Source organism: Xiphophorus couchianus, chromosome 14, assembly GCF_001444195.1.
Source record: "Xiphophorus couchianus chromosome 14, X_couchianus-1.0, whole genome shotgun sequence".
Lineage (NCBI taxonomy): Eukaryota > Metazoa > Chordata > Actinopteri > Cyprinodontiformes > Poeciliidae > Xiphophorus > Xiphophorus couchianus.
In genome coordinates this window covers 22,677,458-22,699,503 of record NC_040241.1, presented here as the reverse complement: position 1 = coordinate 22,699,503, position 22,046 = coordinate 22,677,458, and the positions used below count along the sequence as shown (strand labels likewise).

The 22,046-nt window shown below is 40.2% G+C and overlaps 5 protein-coding genes across 9 annotated transcripts in view; all 5 read left to right on the top strand.

Annotated features, from left to right (window-relative positions):
- Window positions 1–22,046, top strand: part of LOC114156967 (myelin-oligodendrocyte glycoprotein-like) — a 1,059,483-nt gene that overhangs the window by 319,159 nt on the left and 718,278 nt on the right. The gene's annotated exons all lie outside the window — the stretch shown is intronic.
- On the top strand, window positions 417–19,249 carry LOC114156897 (tripartite motif-containing protein 16-like). 4 transcript variants are annotated; one of them, XR_003598039.1, is made up of 3 exons: window positions 420–1,974; window positions 5,111–7,028; window positions 7,431–7,532. XR_003598039.1 is itself a non-coding variant. In XM_028037504.1 (2 exons), exons 1-2 carry the CDS (start codon window positions 444–446, stop codon window positions 16,118–16,120), a joined length of 1,692 nt encoding a protein of 563 aa, XP_027893305.1. In that variant the 5' UTR covers window positions 417–443; the 3' UTR covers window positions 16,121–17,339. The 4 variants fall into 4 exon arrangements, 3 of the variants coding, with proteins under 3 accessions (XP_027893305.1, XP_027893304.1, XP_027893307.1); XM_028037504.1 differs by lacking the exons at window positions 5,111–7,028; window positions 7,431–7,532 and adding an exon at window positions 16,095–17,339 and having other exon boundaries at window positions 417–2,109; XM_028037506.1 differs by lacking the exons at window positions 5,111–7,028; window positions 7,431–7,532 and adding an exon at window positions 19,175–19,249 and having other exon boundaries at window positions 419–1,955.
- On the top strand, window positions 3,523–14,908 carry LOC114156902 (tripartite motif-containing protein 16-like). The gene is made up of 2 exons (XM_028037511.1): window positions 3,523–4,116; window positions 13,384–14,908. The coding sequence occupies exons 1-2, from the start codon at window positions 3,640–3,642 to the stop codon at window positions 14,581–14,583; spliced, it is 1,677 nt and encodes a 558-aa protein (XP_027893312.1). The 5' UTR covers window positions 3,523–3,639; the 3' UTR covers window positions 14,584–14,908.
- LOC114156903 (tripartite motif-containing protein 16-like) lies at window positions 7,627–11,001 on the top strand. The gene has a single exon (XM_028037512.1). It carries the CDS (start codon window positions 8,794–8,796, stop codon window positions 10,465–10,467), a length of 1,674 nt encoding a protein of 557 aa, XP_027893313.1. The 5' UTR covers window positions 7,627–8,793; the 3' UTR covers window positions 10,468–11,001.
- On the top strand, window positions 17,448–20,623 carry LOC114156910 (tripartite motif-containing protein 16-like). Its single transcript, XM_028037522.1, has one exon. The coding sequence runs from the start codon at window positions 17,710–17,712 to the stop codon at window positions 19,372–19,374; it is 1,665 nt and encodes a 554-aa protein (XP_027893323.1). The 5' UTR covers window positions 17,448–17,709; the 3' UTR covers window positions 19,375–20,623.

Below are 22,046 nucleotides of genomic sequence, written 5' to 3'. Positions count from 1 at the left end.
CACAGGAAAGGACAAATGGCTCCTACACCCCCTCTGATTTACAAGCTGAATGTAGTGTGAAGTGCCTTGGGATCCCCTAGACTTGATAAAACAAGTTCAGGCCATTTACCCTTTAGCAGATAAAAACAGCATGTGTTTATAGTTTTCATAGCAGCTGTAGTTACTGTTCTCTAGTTGGATCCAACTGGGAATAAATCATGGAGCACTTCAACCTGAGCTAGGCAACTTTTTATCTATACTCAAGCACTGAAACATATTTCAGGGTTAGCAGACAGTGTTCAGTTCAAGATGCATCCTTGTTTCCTCTCCCTCTGGTTTACAAACGTCATGATGGGAGGAACCAGTGACACGCCCTTCAGTTACCCGACATTTACATGAGAACTGAAGCCAGTTTCTGTTCTACAAAAGAGAAACTCACACAGTTGATTTTACTGAGAGCTGAAATGGAGTATAGACAAGTTCAAAGGGAGAAAATCTCTTGCTTCATCTGTTTGGAGATAGTGAAGGATCCGGTGACTATTCCCTGTGGACACAGCTACTGTATGACCTGCATTAACGACCAATGGGATGGAGAAGTTCAGAGGAGAAACCACAGCTGCCCTCAATGCAGAGAGAAATTTAGAAAAAGACCTGTCTTGAAGAAAAGCACAATGTTAGCAGATTTAGTGGATGATCTGAAGAAGAATGAACTCCAAGCTGCTCCAGCTAATCACTGCTATGCTGAACCTGAAGATGTGGCCTGTGATGTCTGCACTGGGAGGAAGAGGAAAGCTGTCAAGTCCTGCTTATCCTGTCCAGCTTCCTACTGTGAGACTCACCTCCAACCTCACTATGATGCTCCACCATTAAAAAAGCACAAGCTGGTGAATCCCTCCAAGAATCTCCAGGAGAACATTTGCTCTCGTCATGATGAGGTGATGAAGATCTTCTGTCGTACTGATCAGCAGTGTATCTGTTATCTCTGCTTAATGGATGAACATAAAGGCCATGAAACAGTCCCAGCTGCAGCAGAAACAGCAGAGAAGCAGAAGGAGCTTCAGGAGAGTCGACAACAAATCCATCAGAGAATCCAGGACCAAGAGAAAGATGTGAAGCTGCTTCAACAGGAGGTGGAGGCCATCAATGTCTCTGCTGATAAAGCAGTGGAGGACAGTGAGAAGATCTTCACTGAGATGATCCGTCTCCTCCAGGAAAGAAGCTCTGATGTGAAGCAGCAGATCAGATCCCAGCAGGAAACTGAAGTGAGTCGAGTCAAAGATGTTCAGGAGAAGCTGGAGCAGGAGATCACTGAGCTGAAGAGGAAAGACGCTGAGCTGGAGCAGCTCTCACACACAGAGGATCACAACCAGTTTCTCCTCAACTACCCCTCACTGCCAGCACTCAGTGAGTCTACACACTCATCCAGCATCAACATCCGTCCTCTGAGACACTTTGAGGACGTGACAGCAGCTGTGTCAGAGCTCAGAGACAAACTACAGGACATCCTGAGAGACACATGGACAAACATCTCACTGACAATCACTGCAGTGGATGTTCTACTGGTAGAACCAGAGCCAGAACCAAACAGCAGAGATGGATTCTTAAAATATTCACAAAAAATCACTCTGGATCCAAATTCAGCATACAGAAAGCTGTTATTATCTGAGGGGAGCAGAAAAGTGTCTTTTCTGATAGAAGGCGAAGAAGAGACAGAAGAGGAAGAAGAGTCGGAAGAGGAAGAAGAACTTTATCCTGGTCATCCAGACAGATTTAGTGATATCCCTCAGGTCCTGAGTAGAGAGAGTCTGACTAAACGTTATTACTGGGAGGTGGAGCGGACAGGAAAAGTTCTTGTAGCAGTTTCATACAAGAATATCAGCAGAGCAGGAGGGTCAGATGAATGTTTATTTGGATTCAATGACAAATCTTGGTCATTAAATTGTACCACAGGCAGTTACACATTTCATCACAACAAAGTTAAAACTCCAGTACCAGGTCCAGTTTCCTCCAGAATAGGAGTGTACCTGGACCACAGAGCAGGTATTCTGTCTTTCTACAACGTCTCTCGAACCATGACTCTCCTCCACAGAGTCCAGGCCAGATTCACTCAGCCTCTGTATGCTGGGATCTGTGTTTTCTCTCATGGAGCCTCTGCTGGGTTCATTAACCTGAACTAGTCAGCAGTGATCTGAGGTTCAGTTGGATAAAATTTGTATTTGTTTGTTTATTTGGTCTTAATTGTTGTTGCTGAGAGGTCATTGTCAGTTGGAGTTTGTTTGGGTGCTGCCACTTCCTGTTTCTGTTCAGCTATGGCGTTTGTCACTGCCCAGGAGGATTTTTAATGCATCTCAACTAATTATTTACATTTATTCCTTTGTCAGACCAAATGCTGATATTAAAATCTAGTACAGATGATTTATAATTGTCTGTTGACGGAAATTGTAATTGTCATAATCAATCAGAACAGTTGTCATATTATTGGATAAAGATCAGATCCTGATTATGCTTCAGGTTACAACAATCACATGTTTTCTGCATTAGGAGGTGGAAATATCTTCACATGTTTTGGCCTGTGTTTAAATATATCAGTGGAACAACATTTTTCAACGTGTTTTATGATTTTTAAAACGGCACATCATATCTCTGAGATCCTGCACAAAAAGGTTGAAACAGCCACTTGATCTTGTCTGGACTTTGCAAAGAGAAGAGCTGAGATTTTGAATGTCGTTATTCTGTAAACTGCATTGATTATCATTAAGGTGATTCTTTGTGGGGGGGTTTTCATATGGGGGTTTATACAACTATCATGATTGATTGGTGTGTTTTTCTACTTTAATGATTAATCCGTGTGGTGTAAAAATCTGAATCTAGATTTGTGACATTTAATAGGTTATGATGAGTTAATCTTTCATCTTGGTGAACATTTACATAATAATAAAGATGACCAAGGATTAAATCTTTTTGTAAAATCTTTCATTTCACATTTTACTCTTATTTCTCTGTATTTATTTTTGGGGAAACAGATGATCTTTGCCATCTCTGTTAAGCCAACCCTTCCTCCACAGTTTTGTAAAGGTTTACAGCTTTTCTCTCAGAAGAGTCGTTTGGTGTCAGAGGCTCAGTAGTTCAGTCATTTATTGCAGAAACATGTTTGTAATTCAGACACGTAGAGAGACGGTCAACAGCAGACATGGTCCTCATTCACACAAAAATGCAATCTGTAAATATTAACCAGCAAACACACACACTTCACATGAGAAGGTAAACAACAGTCAGAATCTACTCCTTCAAATTTTACTCTCTTACTGATGAGGTAGAATCTCCAGGATGAGAATAATGACACAATCTCATTATTTTGACGTAGAAAGGTTACTTCCAATAAATTGAGCTCAGAGCTTTAATTCAGGGAGTTTAGAGTATATCAACAATTAAAAAGCAGCAGAAAGGCGAGTTGAATAAAACCAAAGCTTTCAGTTCACTTGAGCTACCTACCTGTCTGGACTTGAAAGAACATACTTTCTTGTTCCCTCCTCATGTTTAATAAGGCAGTGGGTGTAACCATAAACATTCGCTGCAGAGACATGTTGTGTTGATCAGAGTTTAAGCCAACTTTACTAGTGAACAGTTGAAATTCAAACATCCCAGAAACTGAGAGGGAAAATGGCTGAGAGAGGAGATCATCTGAACAAAGAAAAATTCTCCTGTTGCATCTGTTTGGATCTACTGACCGATCCGGTAACTATTCCCTGTGGACACAGCTACTGTATGAACTGTATTAAACACCACTGGGATGAAGAAGATCAGAGGAGAATCCACAGCTGCCCTCAGTGCAGGAAAGAGTTCATACCGAGACCCAACCTGGAGAAAAGCTTTATGTTATCAGAGTTGGTGGAGGAACTGAAGAAGAATGGACTCCAATCTCCTCCAGCTAATCACTGCTATGCTGGACCAGATGATGTTTCCTGCGATGTCTGTACTGAGAGGAAGAGGAAAGCTGTCAGGTCCTGTTTATCATGTCCAGCTTCCTACTGTAGAGATCACCTCCAACCTCATTATGATGTTCCTGGATTAAAGAAGCACAAGCTGGTGAATCCCTCCAAGAACCTCCATGAGAACATCTGCTCCCGTCATGATGAGGTGATGAAGATCTTCTGTCGTACTGATCAGCAGTGTATCTGTTATCTCTGCACTATGGATGAACATAAAGGCCATGAAACAGTCCCAGCTGCAGCAGAAACAGCAGAGAAGCAGAAGAAGCTTCAGGAGAGTCGACAACAAATCCATCTGAGAATCCAGGACCAAGAGAAAGATGTGAAGCTGCTTCAACAGGAGGTGGAGGCCATCAATGTCTCTGCTGATAAAGCAGTGGAGGACAGTGAGAAGATCTTCACTGAGATGATCCGTCTCCTCCAGGAAAGAAGCTCTGATGTGAAGCAGCAGATCAGATCCCAGCAGGAAACTGAAGTGAGTCGAGTCAAAGATGTTCAGGAGAAGCTGGAGCAGGAGATCACTGAGCTGAAGAGGAAAGACGCTGAGCTGGAGCAGCTCTCACACACAGAGGATCACATCCAGTTTCTCCTCAACTACCCCTCACTGCCAGCACTCAGTGAGTCTACACACTCATCCAGCATGAACATCCGTCCTCTGAGACACTTTGAGGACGTGACAGCAGCTGTGTCAGAGCTCAGAGACATAATGCAGGACGTCCTGAGAGACACATGGAGAAACATCAAACTGAAGATCACTGAAGCTCTTTCAGAACCAGAACCAAAGACCAGAGCTGGATTTTTAAAATATTCACAGGAAATGACTCTGAATCCAAACACAGCAAACAGATTTCTGTTATTGTCAGAGGGGAACAGAAAAGTAGAATCAAATCATGAACTACAACCTTATTCTATTAATCCAGACAGATTCAGTGATTTTTTTTCTCAGATCTTGAGTACAGAGAGTCTGACTGGACGTTGTTACTGGGAGGTGGAGCTGAGAGGCAGAGGAGTTGCTGTAGCAGTTTCAAACAGGAACATCAGCAGAACCGAAGCATTTGGTTCCAATGACAAATCTTGGTCATTATATTGTGACTTAGACGGTTACATATTTCACCACAATCACATTTTAACTCCAGTACCAGGTCCAGTTTCCTCCAGAATAGGAGTGTACCTGGACCACAGAGCAGGTATTTTGTCTTTCTACAGCGTCTCTGAAACCATGACTCTCCTCCACAGAGTCCAGACCAGATTCACTCAGCCTCTAAATGCTGGAGTTGGGATTTACTATTATGGAGCCTCTGCTGAGTTCATTAACCTGGATAGTCAGCAGTGATCTGAGGTCCAATTGGTTAAAAACAGTGTTTTAGTTTCAGTTTCTGTAGTTTCTATCATTGTTGCTGAGAGCTTCTCTGCTCAGAGATCAGCTGTCTCTATGGAGATACGTTATCATCTTGTTTGTTGTTTTGTTGATGTTGGAGTTTGTCTGGGTGCTGCCCCTTCCTGTTTCTGTTCAGCCATGGAGACAGACACTGCTCAGGAGGATTTTGTCCACCTAAACTAATTATATTCATATTTGTTTTGTCAAATCAAATGTTGCATATTCAGGTCTGCAGATAGAAACTAATTATCCTCATCAATCAAGAGAATTTTACAGCACAGATCAGATTCTGGGTCAAACTGGTTGTTGAAATGAAAAAGCAGATATGTGGACAAAAATATAATTTTAAAGTTTTTGTGGTTTATATTTTATTTTGTGTTGGCAAGTAATAATATTCTTAAAGTGAATTGTTGTATGCAATGGTGTTTGGCTGCAAATGTTGATGTAATTAGGAACTTAAGATCTCTAGAAATTATTTAAATCTGTTCTGCTTTGGCTGAAATGGAATTATTCTCTTTATTATATTTTTATGATTATATATTACATTTATATATATATATATAGCTGCATTTGTTTTGTTTGTTTTTTTATTCTGCTTTTATCTTAAAAACACAGCAGGATTTTTGTGTCGACCTCTATTATCGCCTCATCATCACCGTGAACATGATTGTTTCCTCAGGTCTAGAAACCAGTAATATCTTTAATAGTTCCACTTTTTCATGTTTTTCTGTTTGTTTCTTTTTTTTCCTTCGTTTTGGTTTTGCTGTTTGCTGGTTTTTCTTTTCTTACTGTTTTTATCTCTTGGTGGGAGATGTCTGTGTTTGTGGGGCTAGTGTTGACCTTTGACCTAAATATGGATTCTGATATTGTTGAAAAGGAAACGTGTTTGAGATTTGTACTCCAGTTGACATAAATCTACACATTTGTGATGCAAATGTTACCTGGAATATTTTAGATAACACTTTGAACTGCAAGGGTTTACAGAACAACGCGTGTTTGTAGATTTAACATGTAAGATTATAATTACGTGATTTTAATAATGGGTTACTTTGAATAGGCCGGTCTGAGCCACTCCGGCCACTACTGACCGTTTATGATAAAAGTATCAGCCTGAAGGTTTTTAACTATTTCTTCTGGCCGTGCTACAGGACAGATATCGACGGACAACTAAACAAGCTCATCAAATTTAAAGTAAGATTACATTTTTTTAATAAAGGATGCAATTTTAATAGGTTCCTAAGAGTTACATTTTCTAAACTGACATTAAAATATGTGTTTTATACCTCTGATGGTTTTTCTGATTGAAAGGATTTGTTTATGCTTCGTAGAAGGTTTTGTCTGGAGTTTTTAGTGAGTTAGCAGTTAATAAGCAGCACAGGTGATATTTTATTTGAACTATTTTGAATGCCTGTCTGGACTTGAGAGCTGCTGGGCTGCACATTTCAAATTCAGTTTCCCTCAAGTCTTTGGTGTGTAATTTACTGTGTGAATGTTGTTTATTCTCACAGTTTCATGTTTATATCTAGGCAATTATTTTTATAACCGTATTTAGAAGAACAGAGTAACACACTTCAAGCACTAATCTGGTACTAAAATTCAGAAAACGTTAATTTCTAAGTTTAAAGAATAAATATCTCTAATGAGCTGACTGGTTGTTTATGGTGCTGTTAAGTAAACCAGATGTTAACCTTTCCTGCTCAGTCTTCTGACCGTGGTCGGAGGACACAGGGCAGTTCTTCCTCCAGGGCCGAAGTGAACTCTACTTCAGGGTTAACTCCTTCATACGCCTTGAACAGGAACCACACGGTGGCTGGAAGTTAACTTTTAATAGCGCCAGCTTACAGTTGAAAGCTTCACAGACATGTTTCCTTTAGCCACTGCTCCGGTCGTCGGCTACGCTCACCCCTCACACGTACCGTCTCTTCTTCGCTCCCCCAGCATCCCGGTTCTTCTTGTTTTTAGCACACAGCCCCCCGTTCTGACCGGAGGACGGTTGCCACACATCTCGCTCACCTACACTCAACATACACACCACTTACTGAGCTATCATCACATACAGTGGAGGCACTTTCCGCAACACAGAGATTGTCACCAGGAATAAGGATTAGGGTGATGGCATTGAGGCCTTCCAACCTCAATCAGGACTTGGAGCTGATCACCAGATTTTATTCCACCAAAATACCAGAGAAAACATCCAAAATGCTGGTCAGTGATTACAAGAAGGGCTTCCTGCTGCCATGCCAATAAAGATATTACTGCTGATAACTGAGGATCGGGTAAAGACATAGAAATTAAATGTTATCATTCCTTGACTCCCATAAAGACTCTCTATCCCCCCTCACTCTGCTGAACCAGGTTTAATTTCATTTATTGATTCATTCCAGACATGACCATTGTGTCAAGCATGTCCACATTAACAATAACATAAATATGTGCATCTATATATGTATACATACATGTGTGCAAACACACACATTTGAACATATAAAAAAGAAAATCCCTTATAAAATGTATATCAATCAATACATCTACATACAAGAATAAATCTGTAAAGTATATACCCAAGGTGCACACATCTGTCCACCCCTACATACCTATCTACACACACACAGTATAAATGATACATAAATCTGACTTTTCCTTTATTTGTTCATTGTTAGAAAACACTGGTGAAGCAACCAGTCAAGAGACACTGAGGGACATGTCCATGTGTGGGGATGAGAGCAAGGCTTTAGTCAGGATGGGAGAAACATCATGATAACATGTAATCTCTGAGCTACATCTGCAGATAAATCAACCTGCGGAGCCAGAATCTCATCTCCAGCACCTTCCTGCTGAAAGGCAGAAGACATCAGAAATACTTACACTGAGGCTGAGGTCAAAGACTCAGGGTGTGTTGAAGTGATGGATGGGCTACTGAAGCTGCCTGGTGTCGGAATATTACCGGAACAACTGTGACAGTCTATTGTAGTCTGTTTGGGTTAATTAAAGAAACATAGTTTGTTTAGCTATTGTTTGTTCAGTTTCAGGAGTCTGAGTTGCTCAGGAGTTGTTTTTGTTAGTTTGCTTTAATGTGAATTCAGTCCACTCAGTTTACTGCATCATCCACAAAACTGTGAAAAGGTTTTCATTGGCAAATTTCATTTTTGAATATTTGATGTGTGAGCTCTTACTTTAACTTTATATAGAACTTAAAAAGTGACTGGTAGGTGGGAACAACTAAGGTATCAGAACCTAGAATCGTTCCTCTTTACCAAGTATGCGGAAAAAGGCACCAGAAAGGGTTAATGTACCTTCAGGGAATCAGTCCGTCTGAAAATATATCGTCTTCCTGCTATGAAATAGTGATTCCAGTTTATTCACATATTTTTTAAGTGGGTGTAGCTTGCACCTGTTGATAGTCAAGGTTGTCTGAGTCAAACATTTTCATTGTAGCTGAGAGGCAAAATGGCTCGGAGAGGACTTCAGATAGACTTAGAATCTATGTCCTGCTACATCTGTTTGGATCTACTGACGGATCCGGTGACTATTACCTGTGGACACAGTTACTGTGTGGACTGTATTAATGACCACTGGGATGGAGAAGATCAGAGGAGAATCTACAACTGCCCTCAATGCAGGAAAGCCTTCATACCAAGGCCTTTCCCAAAGAAGAACATCATGATAGCTTCTGTAGTCGATGATATGAAGAAGACTGAATCCCAAGCTGCTGTATCGGATCACTGCTATGCTGGACCTGAATATGTGGCCTGTGATGTCTGCACTGGGAGGAAGAGGAAAGCTGTCAAGTCCTGCTTATCCTGTTCAGTTTATTACTGTGGGAATCACCTCCAACCTCACTATGATGCTCCACCATTACAGAGGCACAAACTGGTGAATCCCACCAATAAGCTCCAGGAGAACATCTGCTCTCGTCATGATGAGGTGATGAAGATCTTCTGTCGTACTGATCAGCAGTGTATCTGTTATCTCTGCAATATCGAGGAACATAAAGACCATGAAACAGTTTCAGCTGCAGCAGAAAGAGCTGAGAAGCAGAAGGAGCTCCAGGAGAGTCGACAACAAATCCATCAGAGAATCCAGGACCAAGAGAAAGATGTGAAGCTGCTTCAACAGGAGGTGGAGGCCATCAATGTCTCTGCTGATAAAGCAGTGGAGGACAGTGAGAAGATCTTCACTGATCTGATCCGTCTCCTCCAGGAAAGAAGCTCGGATGTGAAGCAGCAGATCAGATCCCAGCAGGAAACTGAAGTGAGTCGAGTCAAAGATGTTCAGGAGAAGCTGGAGCAGGAGATCACTGAGCTGAAGAGGAAAGACGCTGAGCTGGAGCAGCTCTCACACACAGAGGATCACATCCAGTTTCTCCTCAACTACCCCTCACTGCCAGCACTCAGTGAGTCTACACACTCATCCAGCATCAACATCCGTCCTCTGAGACACTTTGAGGACGTGACACCAGCTGTGTCAGAGCTCAGAGATAAACTACAGGACATCCTGAGAGACACATGGACAAACATCGAACTGAAGGTCACTGAGGTGGATGTTTTACTGTCAGAACCAGAAGAAAGTAACAGAGCCAGATGTTTAAAATATTCACAAAAAATCACTCTGGATCCAAACACAGTACACAAAAATTTAGTTTTATCTGAGGGGAGCAGAAAAGTAATATTTGTGAACCAAGAACAATCTTATCCCCATCATTCAGACAGATTCAGTGATTATTATTATCAGGTTCTTAGTAGAGAGAGTCTGACTGGACGTTGTTACTGGGAGGTGGAGTGGAGAGGGGAAGGAGTTAATGTAGCCGTTTCATACAAAAACATCAACAGAGCAGGAAGATCAGATAAGTGTTTATTTGGATTTAATAACAAATCTTGGTCATTATATTGTGACGGAAACAGTTACACTTTTCATCACAACAACATTGTAACTCCAGTACCAGGTCCAGTTTCCTCCAGAATAGGAGTGTACCTGGACCACAGAGCAGGTATTCTGTGTTTCTACAACGTCTCTCGAACCATGACTCTCCTCCACAGAGTCCAGACCAGATTCACTCAGCCTCTGTATGCTGGGATTTATGTTCATGCCGACTCCATTTCAAAGTTCGTTAAACCAAAATAGTCAGCAGAGATCTGAAATTTAGTTGAAGGTGTGTATTTTAGTTTCAGCTTCTTTAGTCTCTGGCATTGATGATGAAACATCACCATTTCTTCACTGCTCAGAGAATCATCTTTCTTTATGTAGCTACTTTGTGATCCTGTTTGGGGTTTTATTGATGGTGGGGTTGGTTTCAGTGGTGCCTCTTCCTGCCATGGAGGCTATCACTGCTCATTTTGATTCTCCTTAAATAGTTACATTTGGTCTGAAAAAGTAAGACATGTAAATGTTGTTCTAATCCACATGATCATTAATCAGGATATCAGTCATTGTTTTACTGGACAAATTCTGGCTGAACCTGATTGTAGAAATTAATTTAAAAGTAGAACTGTACAGAACAAGACTCACTGTCTGCTTTATTCAGACACAAATATTGTTACTGAGCATTTTGAGCAGACAAGTGGTCACGTTCTTAAAATGTTTATATTCATTGATTTGGGGCTGTAAATGTATTCATTGGGAAATGTTTTAAAATAAAAACTCTGTAAATCCCTAAAATCAGCTTAGGTTGTTATTAAAAAGTGATGCTCATTTTCCTCTCTGTATTAATGTGTTTTTAGGCGTTTTTATTTCTAAATCTTTGTTTTTTTCTGCTCTTAGTTTTAAAAGTCCTAATAAATTTAAAATCTAATGTTCTTAGATATTTGTGTAACAAATATCAATTTTACATGATTCACCATCTTTAGTTCCTGGATTTAATGTTCCAGAAATCTTTATTGTAGTTATTTAATCAACAAATATTTAATTCAATAAAATTAACCAACATGGCTGACACAACATACCTCATGGTATTTCAAGTGCATCAATCTTCTTGCAATACATAACTTCATTTGAACCAATCCTTGGAAAAGGCACCCTCTGCTTTGTAACGCTGCCATCTTGTGGACAAAAATGTGCAACTACCAGTTTTGGGCTAGAACAAGCTGACTAAACTCAGGACCTGTGAAGGAAAGCACGAATGGGTCGTGACTGAAAATCAGTTAAACTTCATCATTAGGAACATTTCTTTCTGAGTTGTATTTAGATCCAAACAAAACCAACATCTACTAAATGGACTTCCTGACGTGTGGAAACTTTTCCTCTGAGAGAATAAAACTCGACTAGAGAGACATGCTGTAAATGGTCCGACGTGGGAATGAGCATAGAAATGTATACTTTTGAACAAGATTTAATACCAAAGTAATTGTTTCTCTTTTAGCATCTAAACATCCTGGCTGTTCTTTTTCTCTCTTTGGGGTTTAACTCACAGCTGATGAGGAAGACAGAGTCTGGGGACGACCCAGCTGAGAGCAGCACCACTTCCCGTCTAATTCAGATGTGAATTATAGAGCTGAAGCAGCTTTCCCTGATTCTGTACCTGTTGTTGCACACATAGATCGTAGCTCTGTAAACAAGATCATCAACTTGTAAATGGATGATAGCAATGGCTGCCTGACCTAAATTTCAGTCAGGCGTGATGCTACAGGTTCAAAAGTCACATTAATTGAGGTTAAGTGCTTAGTTACAGGTGTGGCTTTACATACTGTTGTTTGAATAGTTCCTTTATGCAGTTGTTGGTCTAATTTGAAGAGCAGTTTGTTTTCAATGTTAAGAATTACCTTTTTATCTGGGGATTACTTGGTTTTTTATAACTGACAAACTGCTGTCAGAATAAGAGAAAGTGATCATGAAATCTGGATCTACATTTTAAACTAATTTAGGACAAATCCCAGCTGAGGATCCTCTCTGAACTGGACCCTGAGCTAAATGCATCTCGCTGTCCGGTAGCTGACAGCATGTTGAGCTGTGGAGGCTTTGGAGCGTGTCTGACGCAGAAGAAGAGCACCCTCCCTCACTCATACAGTCTTGCTGACTTCTGATCATTTCAATTTGAAAAATGTTCCCTGATTTCAAAACTTTAGCTCCCGTTTGTAATTCCAGATTTTCAGTGGGGCTGCAGGGTGCAGATTCAGCCTCCAGATCAATATCAAAACCCTGAGACATTTGATTACGCACGAGTGAGTGAACTGTTCATGTTCATAATATAACTGTGTTGCATGTATTTATCTGCTTGGTTGTGTAATGACACAATGTGGATTCTCTGTTCAACTTGTTGAATATTGATTAAACTGAATGGCACAACCTCTCGGTTGGGTTTGTGCCTTATTAGAGGCGCAAACCAAGGAAACGTTTCATGCGACAAAATTACAGTTTGTCTGTTTGATTTGCTTCAAACCAGTGAGACCCACTTTTGTTCAGCCTGATGTTTATTGCCCAACCCTTCAGATATCACAGGGCAAAACAATAATGGCAGAGCTCAAAGTTTAACTGAATGAATCACATGACTGGACTAAAGTTCAAACTAATTAAACCTAACCCTAACCCTTACCCTAAGACATAAAACTCACACAGTCATTGTTGCTGAGAAGCAAAATGGCTCAGAGAACAACGCAGCTGGAGAAGATCACCTGTTCCATATGTCTGGATCTACTGAAGGATCCGGTGACTATTCCCTGTGGACACAGCTACTGCATGAACTGTATTAGACGATACTGGGATGGAGATCAGAGGAGAATCTACAGCTGCCCTCAGTGCAGAGAGAACTTCAGAAGAAGACCTGCATTGAGAAAAAGTACAATTTTATCTGAGTTGGTGGAGGATCTGAAGAAGACTGGACTCCACGTTGCTCCAGCTGACAACTGCTATGCTGGACCTGAAGATGTGGCCTGTGATGTCTGCACTGGGAGGAAGAGGAAAGCTGTCAAGTCCTGTCTGGTTTGTTTTGTTAATTACTGTGAGAAACATATTCAGCTTCATTATGAATTTCCAGCTTTGGCAAAACATAAGCTGGTGAATCCCACAAAGAAGTTCCAAAGAAACATCTGCTCTCGTCATGATGAGGTGATGAAGATCTTCTGTCGTACTGATCAGCAGTGTATCTGTTATCTCTGCACTATGGATGAACATAAAGGACATGAAACAGTCCCAGCAGCAACAGAAAGAGCTGAGAAGCAGAAGAAGCTCCAGGAGAGTCGACAACAAATCCATCAGAGAATCCAGGACCAAGAGAAAGATGTGAAGCTGCTTCAACAGGAGGTGGAGGCCATCAATGTCTCTGCTGATAAAGCAGTGGAGGACAGTGAGAAGATCTTCACTGAGCTGATTCTTCTCCTCCAGAAAAGAAGCTCTAATGTGAAGCAGCAGATCAGATCCCAGCAGGAAACTGAAGTGAGTCGAGTCAAAGATGTTCAGGAGAAGCTGGAGCAGGAGATCACTGAGCTGAAGAGGAAAGACGCTGAGCTGGAGCAGGTCTCACACACAGAGGATCACAACCAGTTTCTCCTCAACTACCCCTCACTGCCAGCACTCAGTGAGTCTACACACTCATCCAGCATCAACATCCGTCCTCTGAGATACTTTGAGGACGTGACACCAGCTGTGTCAGAGCTCAGAGATAAACTACAGGACATCCTGAGAGACTCATGGACAAACATCTCACTTAAGATTGCTAATGTGCAAGTTTTACTGACTGAACCAGAACCAAAGACCAGAGATGAATCCTTAAAATATTCACAAAAAATTACTCTGGATCCAAACACGGCAAACATGAATCTGTTATTATCTGAGGGGAACAGAAAAGTAACATCAATTGACCAACAACAGTCTTATCCTGGTCATCCAGACAGATTCACTGTTTTTCTTCAGGTCCTCAGTAGAGAGAGTCTGAGAGGACGTTGTTACTGGGAGGTGGAGTGGAAAGATGGAGGCGTTTACGTTGCAGTTTCATACAAGAACATCAGTAGATCAAAATTGTCAGATGAATGTAGGTTTGGATCCAATGAAAAATCTTGGTCTTTAGAATGTCACTGTTCCAGAAATAGTTACATATTTCATCATAACAACATTAAAACTCCAGTACCAGGTCCAGTTTCCTCCAGACTAGGAGTGTACCTGGATCATATAGCAGGTATTCTGTGTTTCTACAGCATCTCTGAAACCCCGACTCTCCTCCACAGAGTCCAGACCAGATTCACTCAGCCTCTGTATGCTGGGATTAGACTTTACTATGGATCTTCAGCTAAGTTTATTAAGCTGAAATAGTCATCTGAGGAAGATGGCCCTACATTTCTAGAGTTAGCTGAGAAGCGAAATTTCTCCTGATTATGTAGAGAAAACCTGGTAATGAATTGAGTTATTCAGTAAACTGCATTGATTGGATTCATTAAGATGATGCTTTGTGTTTTCTCCATATGAGACTTTATGCAACTGTCATGATTGACCTTTTGTGTTACTTTCCTGATTATATCAATGTGATATTTTGTTGTTAAATATGTGCATTACCTGAATTTATCTGACATTTAGCATATTTTAATAAATCTTTCATACCAGTAAACAGTAGCACAATAAAAACAGAGATGACACCTTTCTAAATGGTTTTATATTGCTTTTATTTCTCATTTTATTTGTGGAGAAACGGACTTTTGTAATATCTGTTACTAAAAGCAGCTGACCCGTTGAGCTACATTTAATCCTTTCAGCAACAGAAATCTTGACCATGAATCAAATCAACTAAACTCAATTTGGCCACTTGGTGGCAGCAAAACTCAACATAAAAGGGTAAAAAGAATCAATCAACAACCCTGTCAGAAAGAAAACAATAACTGAGTGGATAAATGAGCAGTTATACTTTACCTTAAAGACATTAATCTTAAGCAAAGGGACTCACTGAAGGGACTTTATTTCTCAGCCAGAGGGTTGACCTTTCTTGTCACCCTCTGTCATTACAGGGTCAGAGGTCATAAAGACCTAACAATGAGCTTATTCTTCTCGTCCTAATCTGACAGCCGGCCCTGTACGACCAAGTTTACATGCAAACCCTCTCCAGGGCCAGATGATCTCAATAAACCCTTTGGGGTCGTCATACCCCAGCCCCGAGTCCCTGAATTCCCCCCAGAGTTGTGTGGAAAATTGGCCTTAAATGGTAGCAGAGGGCGATGTTCCACACTCTGCATTGAAAACCAAAGTTCTGGAGCCTTTTAGCCGTCTGCTTTGGCTGGAGTGTCCCACGTGGTCATGCCGGGTTCGATTTTAAAGAACGGGATTGCATGATCAAAACAAGACCACCTTTTTCTTTGCAGCCCAGACTCTTCAGGGAAAGTATTATTAGGGGTTAGTAGGCAGTCACTAAGAATAGGCCTGAAGTGTGGCTGATCCCTCTGCTTCAGTTTTCCCAGGCATTCACTCTGGATACAGGTTTGAAGAGCAGGATTGCCCGATTAAAAAGAGCCCACCCGTGCCTCGGTAGCCCACTCCTATCCCCTCCAAGAACCCTAAAGGGACCCCAAAGTAGTTTTGGAAAGATAATGGGTTACCAGCAATACTTTGTATTGAGACTGGGAGGCCGCAACTGGACTTCGGGGAGGTGGGGCCGATTCATGCTTACTGCGTGATTTTTTTTTTTTAAGAATGGGAATGGCCGATCAAAAAGGATAAATGTTTCACAGATTAGGCCCTGCAACCAGTCTCCCATTTCATTTGGGTGGAATATTCTCTTTAAGACTGAAAATGTCTTCGCAGAATCCAGCAAATAAGTTTTGTGGTCACTCTAGGAGGGTCTTTATTTCTGATAAAGGTCTAGGATCCTCGGCAGGTTTGGGTGGCAGAATTTAGGAAAACAAAACGAGTAAATATCTTCCTATGCTCCATAGAACTTTACTGAATCATAATTCCTGTGGTTTTAAACAGAAACAATACCTACTGTTAAAGGTATTTTAGCTTTTACCTTTGTCAATACACAATTTCTTTAACAGAAAGTCTTGCAGGTGTCTTGTACAAATACCGTTTGCAAATGTATGGCCAATCTATTCCTCAAAGGGAAAGGTTTATTGGATCCTTTATTGTTTTATATCCTAAGGATATAAAACAAAATAAAATAATTTGATCAATTAATTTGATCAATTAATTTATTACCGTAAGTGAGTGACTCTCCAGATAACAGTAGATTGAGTTCTTTGATCCCAACATTGGAGCAAAACCTTTTAATAGAAACCATGGAAACCAGAAAAATAATAAGGATAATAATAATGAGTGAGACTTTCTGGATCTTCATTTCTCCTGAGAAAACCTTCAGTGTGTTGGCTAAGACACATTTATCAAAGACAAAACGATATCATGACACGAAGACCAGATTAATAATAAACTACCTGATAAACTCTTCCACCACCGTCATTTATGACATTCTGCAGCCGTCGTCATCCACCCAGTCCAAATGAACTGCAGCAATTTGAACACTAAAGAGCTGATTAGCTATTTATATAAGTAAATTAGATAAAACTTTGAAAAAAGGTTAATAATCAAACATAAGTGCTCCACAAAAATCCCTCTTTGATCCAGTTTATTTTCTTTGACCTTTATTTTACCAAGTTAGTTGGCTGAGAACAAATTCTCATTTTCAACACCAAGCTCTTCAGGAAGCATCAAATTACAAAACAACAGAACATCACAAAGCAGAAAACAAATGAAAAGCAACTTCTAGTCTATGTATCTAAAAGTCAAGTACTAAACTTCCTCATTACTGGCAATGAAGAAGTTTTCCCTGATACTGTGGCTGATTGTTGCTCACATGGAGACCAAAGCTCTGCAAACTGGATCATCAGCTTGTAAATCAAAGATGTTAAAGTTCTGCTGCAGGTTCAAAGGTTCCTTTATTTAAGGTTTTAGTAACAGGTGTGGCTTCAGAATAGAATATAAATATAATTTATTGTCCCACAATGGAAACAAATCCTGTACAAGAGCAGCAAAGTGGCAGGCAAATTTTCTGTAGTTACTGATCTAATAGGATCTGCAGTTTGTTTCTTTTTAGTTAAAAAATAGTTTTTTTTTAGTTGGTGGTTTAGTTTCTTAAAACTGACAAAATTAAATGTGGATCTACTTTTTAAACACAAAACATGGGACAAAAGCTGCTACTGTTAAAGAAATAAGCATTCAGTTTCTGGTATGAAATACTGTACCTCTCTTCCTATAACTAAAGTCATGCGAGTCTATCTTCTTCCTGCTATAAAACACCACAAGCTCCACTTTGTTCACTTTGATTTATATTGCCCAACCAATAAACAATAGTGGCAGAACTCAAAGTCTGACTGAAAGAAACACAAGTTCAGATTAAAGTTCAGTCATTAAACCTTTAAGACAGAGAAACTCACTCAGTCGCTGTTACTGAGAGGTGAAATGGCTCACAGAGGAGGTCGGCTGGAGAAAATCTCCTGCTCCATCTGTCTGGATTTCCTGACGGATCCTGTGACTATTGCGTGTGGACACAGCTACTGCATGATCTGCATTAAACAATCCTGGGATACAGATGAGAAGAAAGTCTATAAATGCCCTCAGTGCAGGAAAACATTTACACCGAGGCCTGTCCTGGTGAAAAACGTCATATTAGCAGAGTTGGTGGAAGATCTGAAGAAGACTGGATTTCACTCTGCTCCAGCTGATCACTGCTATGCTGGACATGAAAATGTGGTCTGTGATGTTTGTACTGGTAGGAAGATTAAAGCTGTCAAGTCCTGCCTGGTTTGTTTGAATTCCTTTTGTGAGAATCACCTTGAAACTCACAATGACGACCCTGAATTAAAGAAGCACAAGCTGGTGAATCCATCCAAAGAGGCGCTACACAGCATCTGCTCTCGTCATGATGAGGTGATGAAGATCTTCTGTCGCACTGATCAGCAGTGTATCTGTTACCTCTGCTTAATGGATGACCATAAAGGCCATGAAACAGTCCCAGCTGCAGCAGAAATGGCTGAGAAAAAGAAGAAGCTACAGTTGACTCAAAACCAAATCCAGCGGAATATAGAGGACCAAGAGAAAGAAGTGGAGCTGCTTCAACTGGAGGTGGAGGCCATCAATGTCTCTGCTGATAAAGCAGTGGAGGACAGTGAGAAGATCTTCACTGAGCTGATCCGTCTCCTCCAGGAAAGAAGCTCTGATGTGAAGCAGCAGATCAGATCCCAGCAGGAAACTGAAGTGAGCCAAATTAAAGATGTTCAGGAGAAGCTGAAGGAGGAGATCGCTGACCTAAAGTGGAAAGATGCTGAGCTGGAGCAGCTCTCAAACACAGAGGATCACAACCAGTTTCTCCTCAACTACACTTCCCTGCCAGACCTAAGTGAGTTTATACACTCACAGGGCATCTATATGCATCCTTGGAAAAACTTCAAGGATGAGATAGCAGCTGTGTCAAAGCTCAGAGATCAACTGCAGGATCTTCTGGCAAAGACTCGTGCAAACAGGTCCGTTAAAGTCAGCAAGGTGGAGGCTTTAAAGTCAGAACCAGAACCAAAAACCAGAAATGAGTTCTTAAAATATTCACAAGAAATCAGTCTGGATCCAAACACGGTGAACACAAAGCTGCTATTATCTGAGGGGAACAGAAAAGTAACGAGAAAGAATAAAAAACAGTTTTATCCAGATCATCCAGACAGATTCACTTGTCACTTTCAGGTCCTGAGCAGAGAGAGTCTGACTGGACGTTGTTACTGGGAGGTGGACTGGAGAGGAGACAGAGTTGGAGTCGCAGTTTCATACAAGAACATCAGCAGAGCAGGATTGTCAGAGAAATGTGAGTTTGGAATGAATGACATGTCTTGGTCATTTGACTGCCGAACAAAGAGTTACACAATTTATCACAACAAAGTTGAAACTCCAGTACCAGGTCCAGTTTCCTCCAGAATAGGAGTGTACCTGGATCACAGAGCAGGTATTCTGTGTTTCTACAGCATCTCTAAAACCATGACTCTCCTCCACAGAGTCCAGACCAGATTCACTCAGCCTCTGTATGCTGGAGTCTGGCTGTTTTATGTTGACTCTTCTGCTGAGTTCATTAAGGTTAAATAGTCAGCAATGATCTGAGGTTAAAATCTGTACTTTAGTCTCATTCACTGTAAACTCAATGTCATTTCTTCACTGCTCAGATCAGCTGTCTTTATGGAGCCACTTCGTCACTGTTTTTTGTTTTTTGTTGATGTTGGGTCTTGTCCCGTCTCTCAAATTTAACTTTATCATAGCGAGTTATTTTTGACAGTCCAGACTATTCTGCGGTTCTGTTAGCATGAAGCCAACTTCTGCTCCATTAGACTCTGTTTTCAGACAAAAATACAATCATGAAGGTTAATCACTTTTTTCTTTTTTTTAGTAATCAGTGGTTAATTGTATTGTTTAGTTCTGATTGTTATATTGTGTGAAAAGTGAGACTGAAACTGTGTTTATCCTGTTAATGATTAAATCTATGACGTGTCGGGAAACTGAGCCGACTGCATGCGGCGTCACATGGAGTCTTACATCTGTCTGAATAAAATCCCTCTGATGTAGAAAAACCAATGATCAGATCGACTGTGGTCACGAACACGTGGCCGGACCCTGGAGTCAGATTATGATAAATGTACTTTTTCTAAAAATGCTTTGCAGATTCAATGTTTTGAGTGAATCTCTGCTGAATCTTATTTGGTTTTTCCTGCCATGTGTGATTCAGGCTTTAATATTTCAAAGTGAAGAACATTAAATTGTCAGTAATGCAGACTTGGTGTCTAAATGCGCAGACATTGGTCAGTTTTAGATGTGATTTATTTTTTCATATGACTTTTAATAAACTATCACTCACTGGGAAAAGTGTAAATGATGTAAATGAGGATTTAGATTCAATTGAATTTACTGATAAGTGATCGAATTACGTTTTATTTTGGTAAGCTGTGAAATTGATTGATATATGAAAATGTTCTGTGTAAATTAAGTAAATTTTGATCAAATTCATTTGTACCTTCAATGAAATTAAGCTTAAAATCAATAAGCACACTTAAGATTTTCAATCACGTTTATCATCTTTAGTGGCTGCAGACCCCTGGCAAAAACAAATCTGTCTTTGTTTTTTAAAAAAGTCACAAAACATTATTTTCCAGCGTTTGTTTATCTATGCAAATCAAAAACCTGAAATGGAATAAAAAGTGTTAAGATCTACTTTGATTTGTTTAAACATTAAGCTGTAACTAAGAATTGTTTTTAGACACAAAGTGTAAATTTTATTGAAATCTTAATTCTTAGTTTAGTTTGTTTAAAAAAAACTTATTTGAATAAACTCTTACCAAAAACATGTCTAGTTGATTATTGAACCATCTTCTTTTACTTATTTATATTCCAATTACATGACATTTCAGGATTAATAAATAAATGAGCTGGCTGCCTACATGTAAAAAGGCACAAAATCAAAACCTGTAACCAGAATCCTGCTTGCATGACCAGGGGAAAAGGCACATATGTGGAAATGAGTGAGTTTTTGTTGAATGGATGTATGTGAGCGAGTTGTCATGACTCTGGGAGAACATTGGTCCAGACAACAAACAGGAAGTAAAGAATAAAAACTGGTAACACTTTATTTGACAGGGTGTGAATAAACCTGACATGAAACGAACATGAAGGAGTCTTTATTAATAACTGACTGTTGTTGTGAAGTGTCATTCGGTAAATAATGACACTTTAATGCAAAGTTGCCACTTTTAATGGACTTTTAATGCAACTTTTAAAGCAACTTTTTGTTAAAAGTGTCATTTTTTACTGAATGACGCTTCATGACATCAGTCATAGACATTCATAGACTCCTTCATGTTCATGCCAGGGTCATGTCAGGCGTATCCACACCCTGTCAAACAAAGTGTTACATAAAAACCATAAGCAAACTGCTCTGGTTAACAGTAAAGAGACTTTTCATTGGGATTCTTTACCACACACACTTCACATATTCACAAAAGAATCGGAGTCCCAATGAAACAAGAGACTTCCCATCGATACAGAAAGCGGACTTTCATTGGACTTCCTCCAAACTGAAGCTGTCATAGACTAACAAGGTGAACACATTCGCTCACAAACACAGACAGGAAGTTTAGATCTCACCCAAAGTGATTCTTAGGACAAATGTGCTTCACATGTGAAACATGGAGGTTGGGAGAAGCTGTGAAAATGACCAAACTGTGGGAGAAACTGACCTGTTTCCAGCACCATCCTGCTGAAAAGACTTCAGACATACTTAAAGTCTCTATGAGTGACACAAAGTTCAAACGCTGAGTGTTGAGTGTTGATTCTGTTGGATCGGTCCTGCTGGACTTGTTTCACCAGAAACAAGAAACATAATGTTGTAATGTAACTTATACAAATGTGACGATCTATTAAAGTTTGTTTAAATTAAACGTGGAGACTTACCTTGTTTACTTGCTTCAGAAGATTTCTTTTACTTTGAGTTGTTCAGTTGGAGGTTCAGGGGTCACGTTTTATTCAGAAGTTGATTTTAATTGTATTTCCTGAGTGTTTCTTTTTCTCAGGAACCTGTAATGTTCCTGGGCTTTTTATTAATGTTTCTGTTGCGGCGTCTGAAACCCAGGATGTTTATTTGGATCATGTTGCTTGGTGCTGAACGGGCCCTCGGAGTGAGCAGCGGTTTGGGGATGTAGATCTTTGGCCACCATTATAGCAAATTAGAAATGCTTTTAAAAGACACATGAATACAGCATTTAATGTGAGAT

Coding starts and splice junctions, on each gene's coding strand:
- LOC114156897 (XM_028037503.1), top strand. CDS start 444: ATGGAGTATAGACAAGTTCAAAGGGAGAAAATCTCTTGCTTCATCTGT.
- LOC114156902 (XM_028037511.1), top strand. CDS start 3,640: ATGGCTGAGAGAGGAGATCATCTGAACAAAGAAAAATTCTCCTGTTGC. Junction 4,117..13,383: donor TCTGCTCCCGTCATGATGAG/GTGATGAAGATC, acceptor CGTCATGATGAG/GTGATGAAGATCTTCTGTCG.
- LOC114156903 (XM_028037512.1), top strand. CDS start 8,794: ATGGCTCGGAGAGGACTTCAGATAGACTTAGAATCTATGTCCTGCTAC.
- LOC114156910 (XM_028037522.1), top strand. CDS start 17,710: ATGGCTCACAGAGGAGGTCGGCTGGAGAAAATCTCCTGCTCCATCTGT.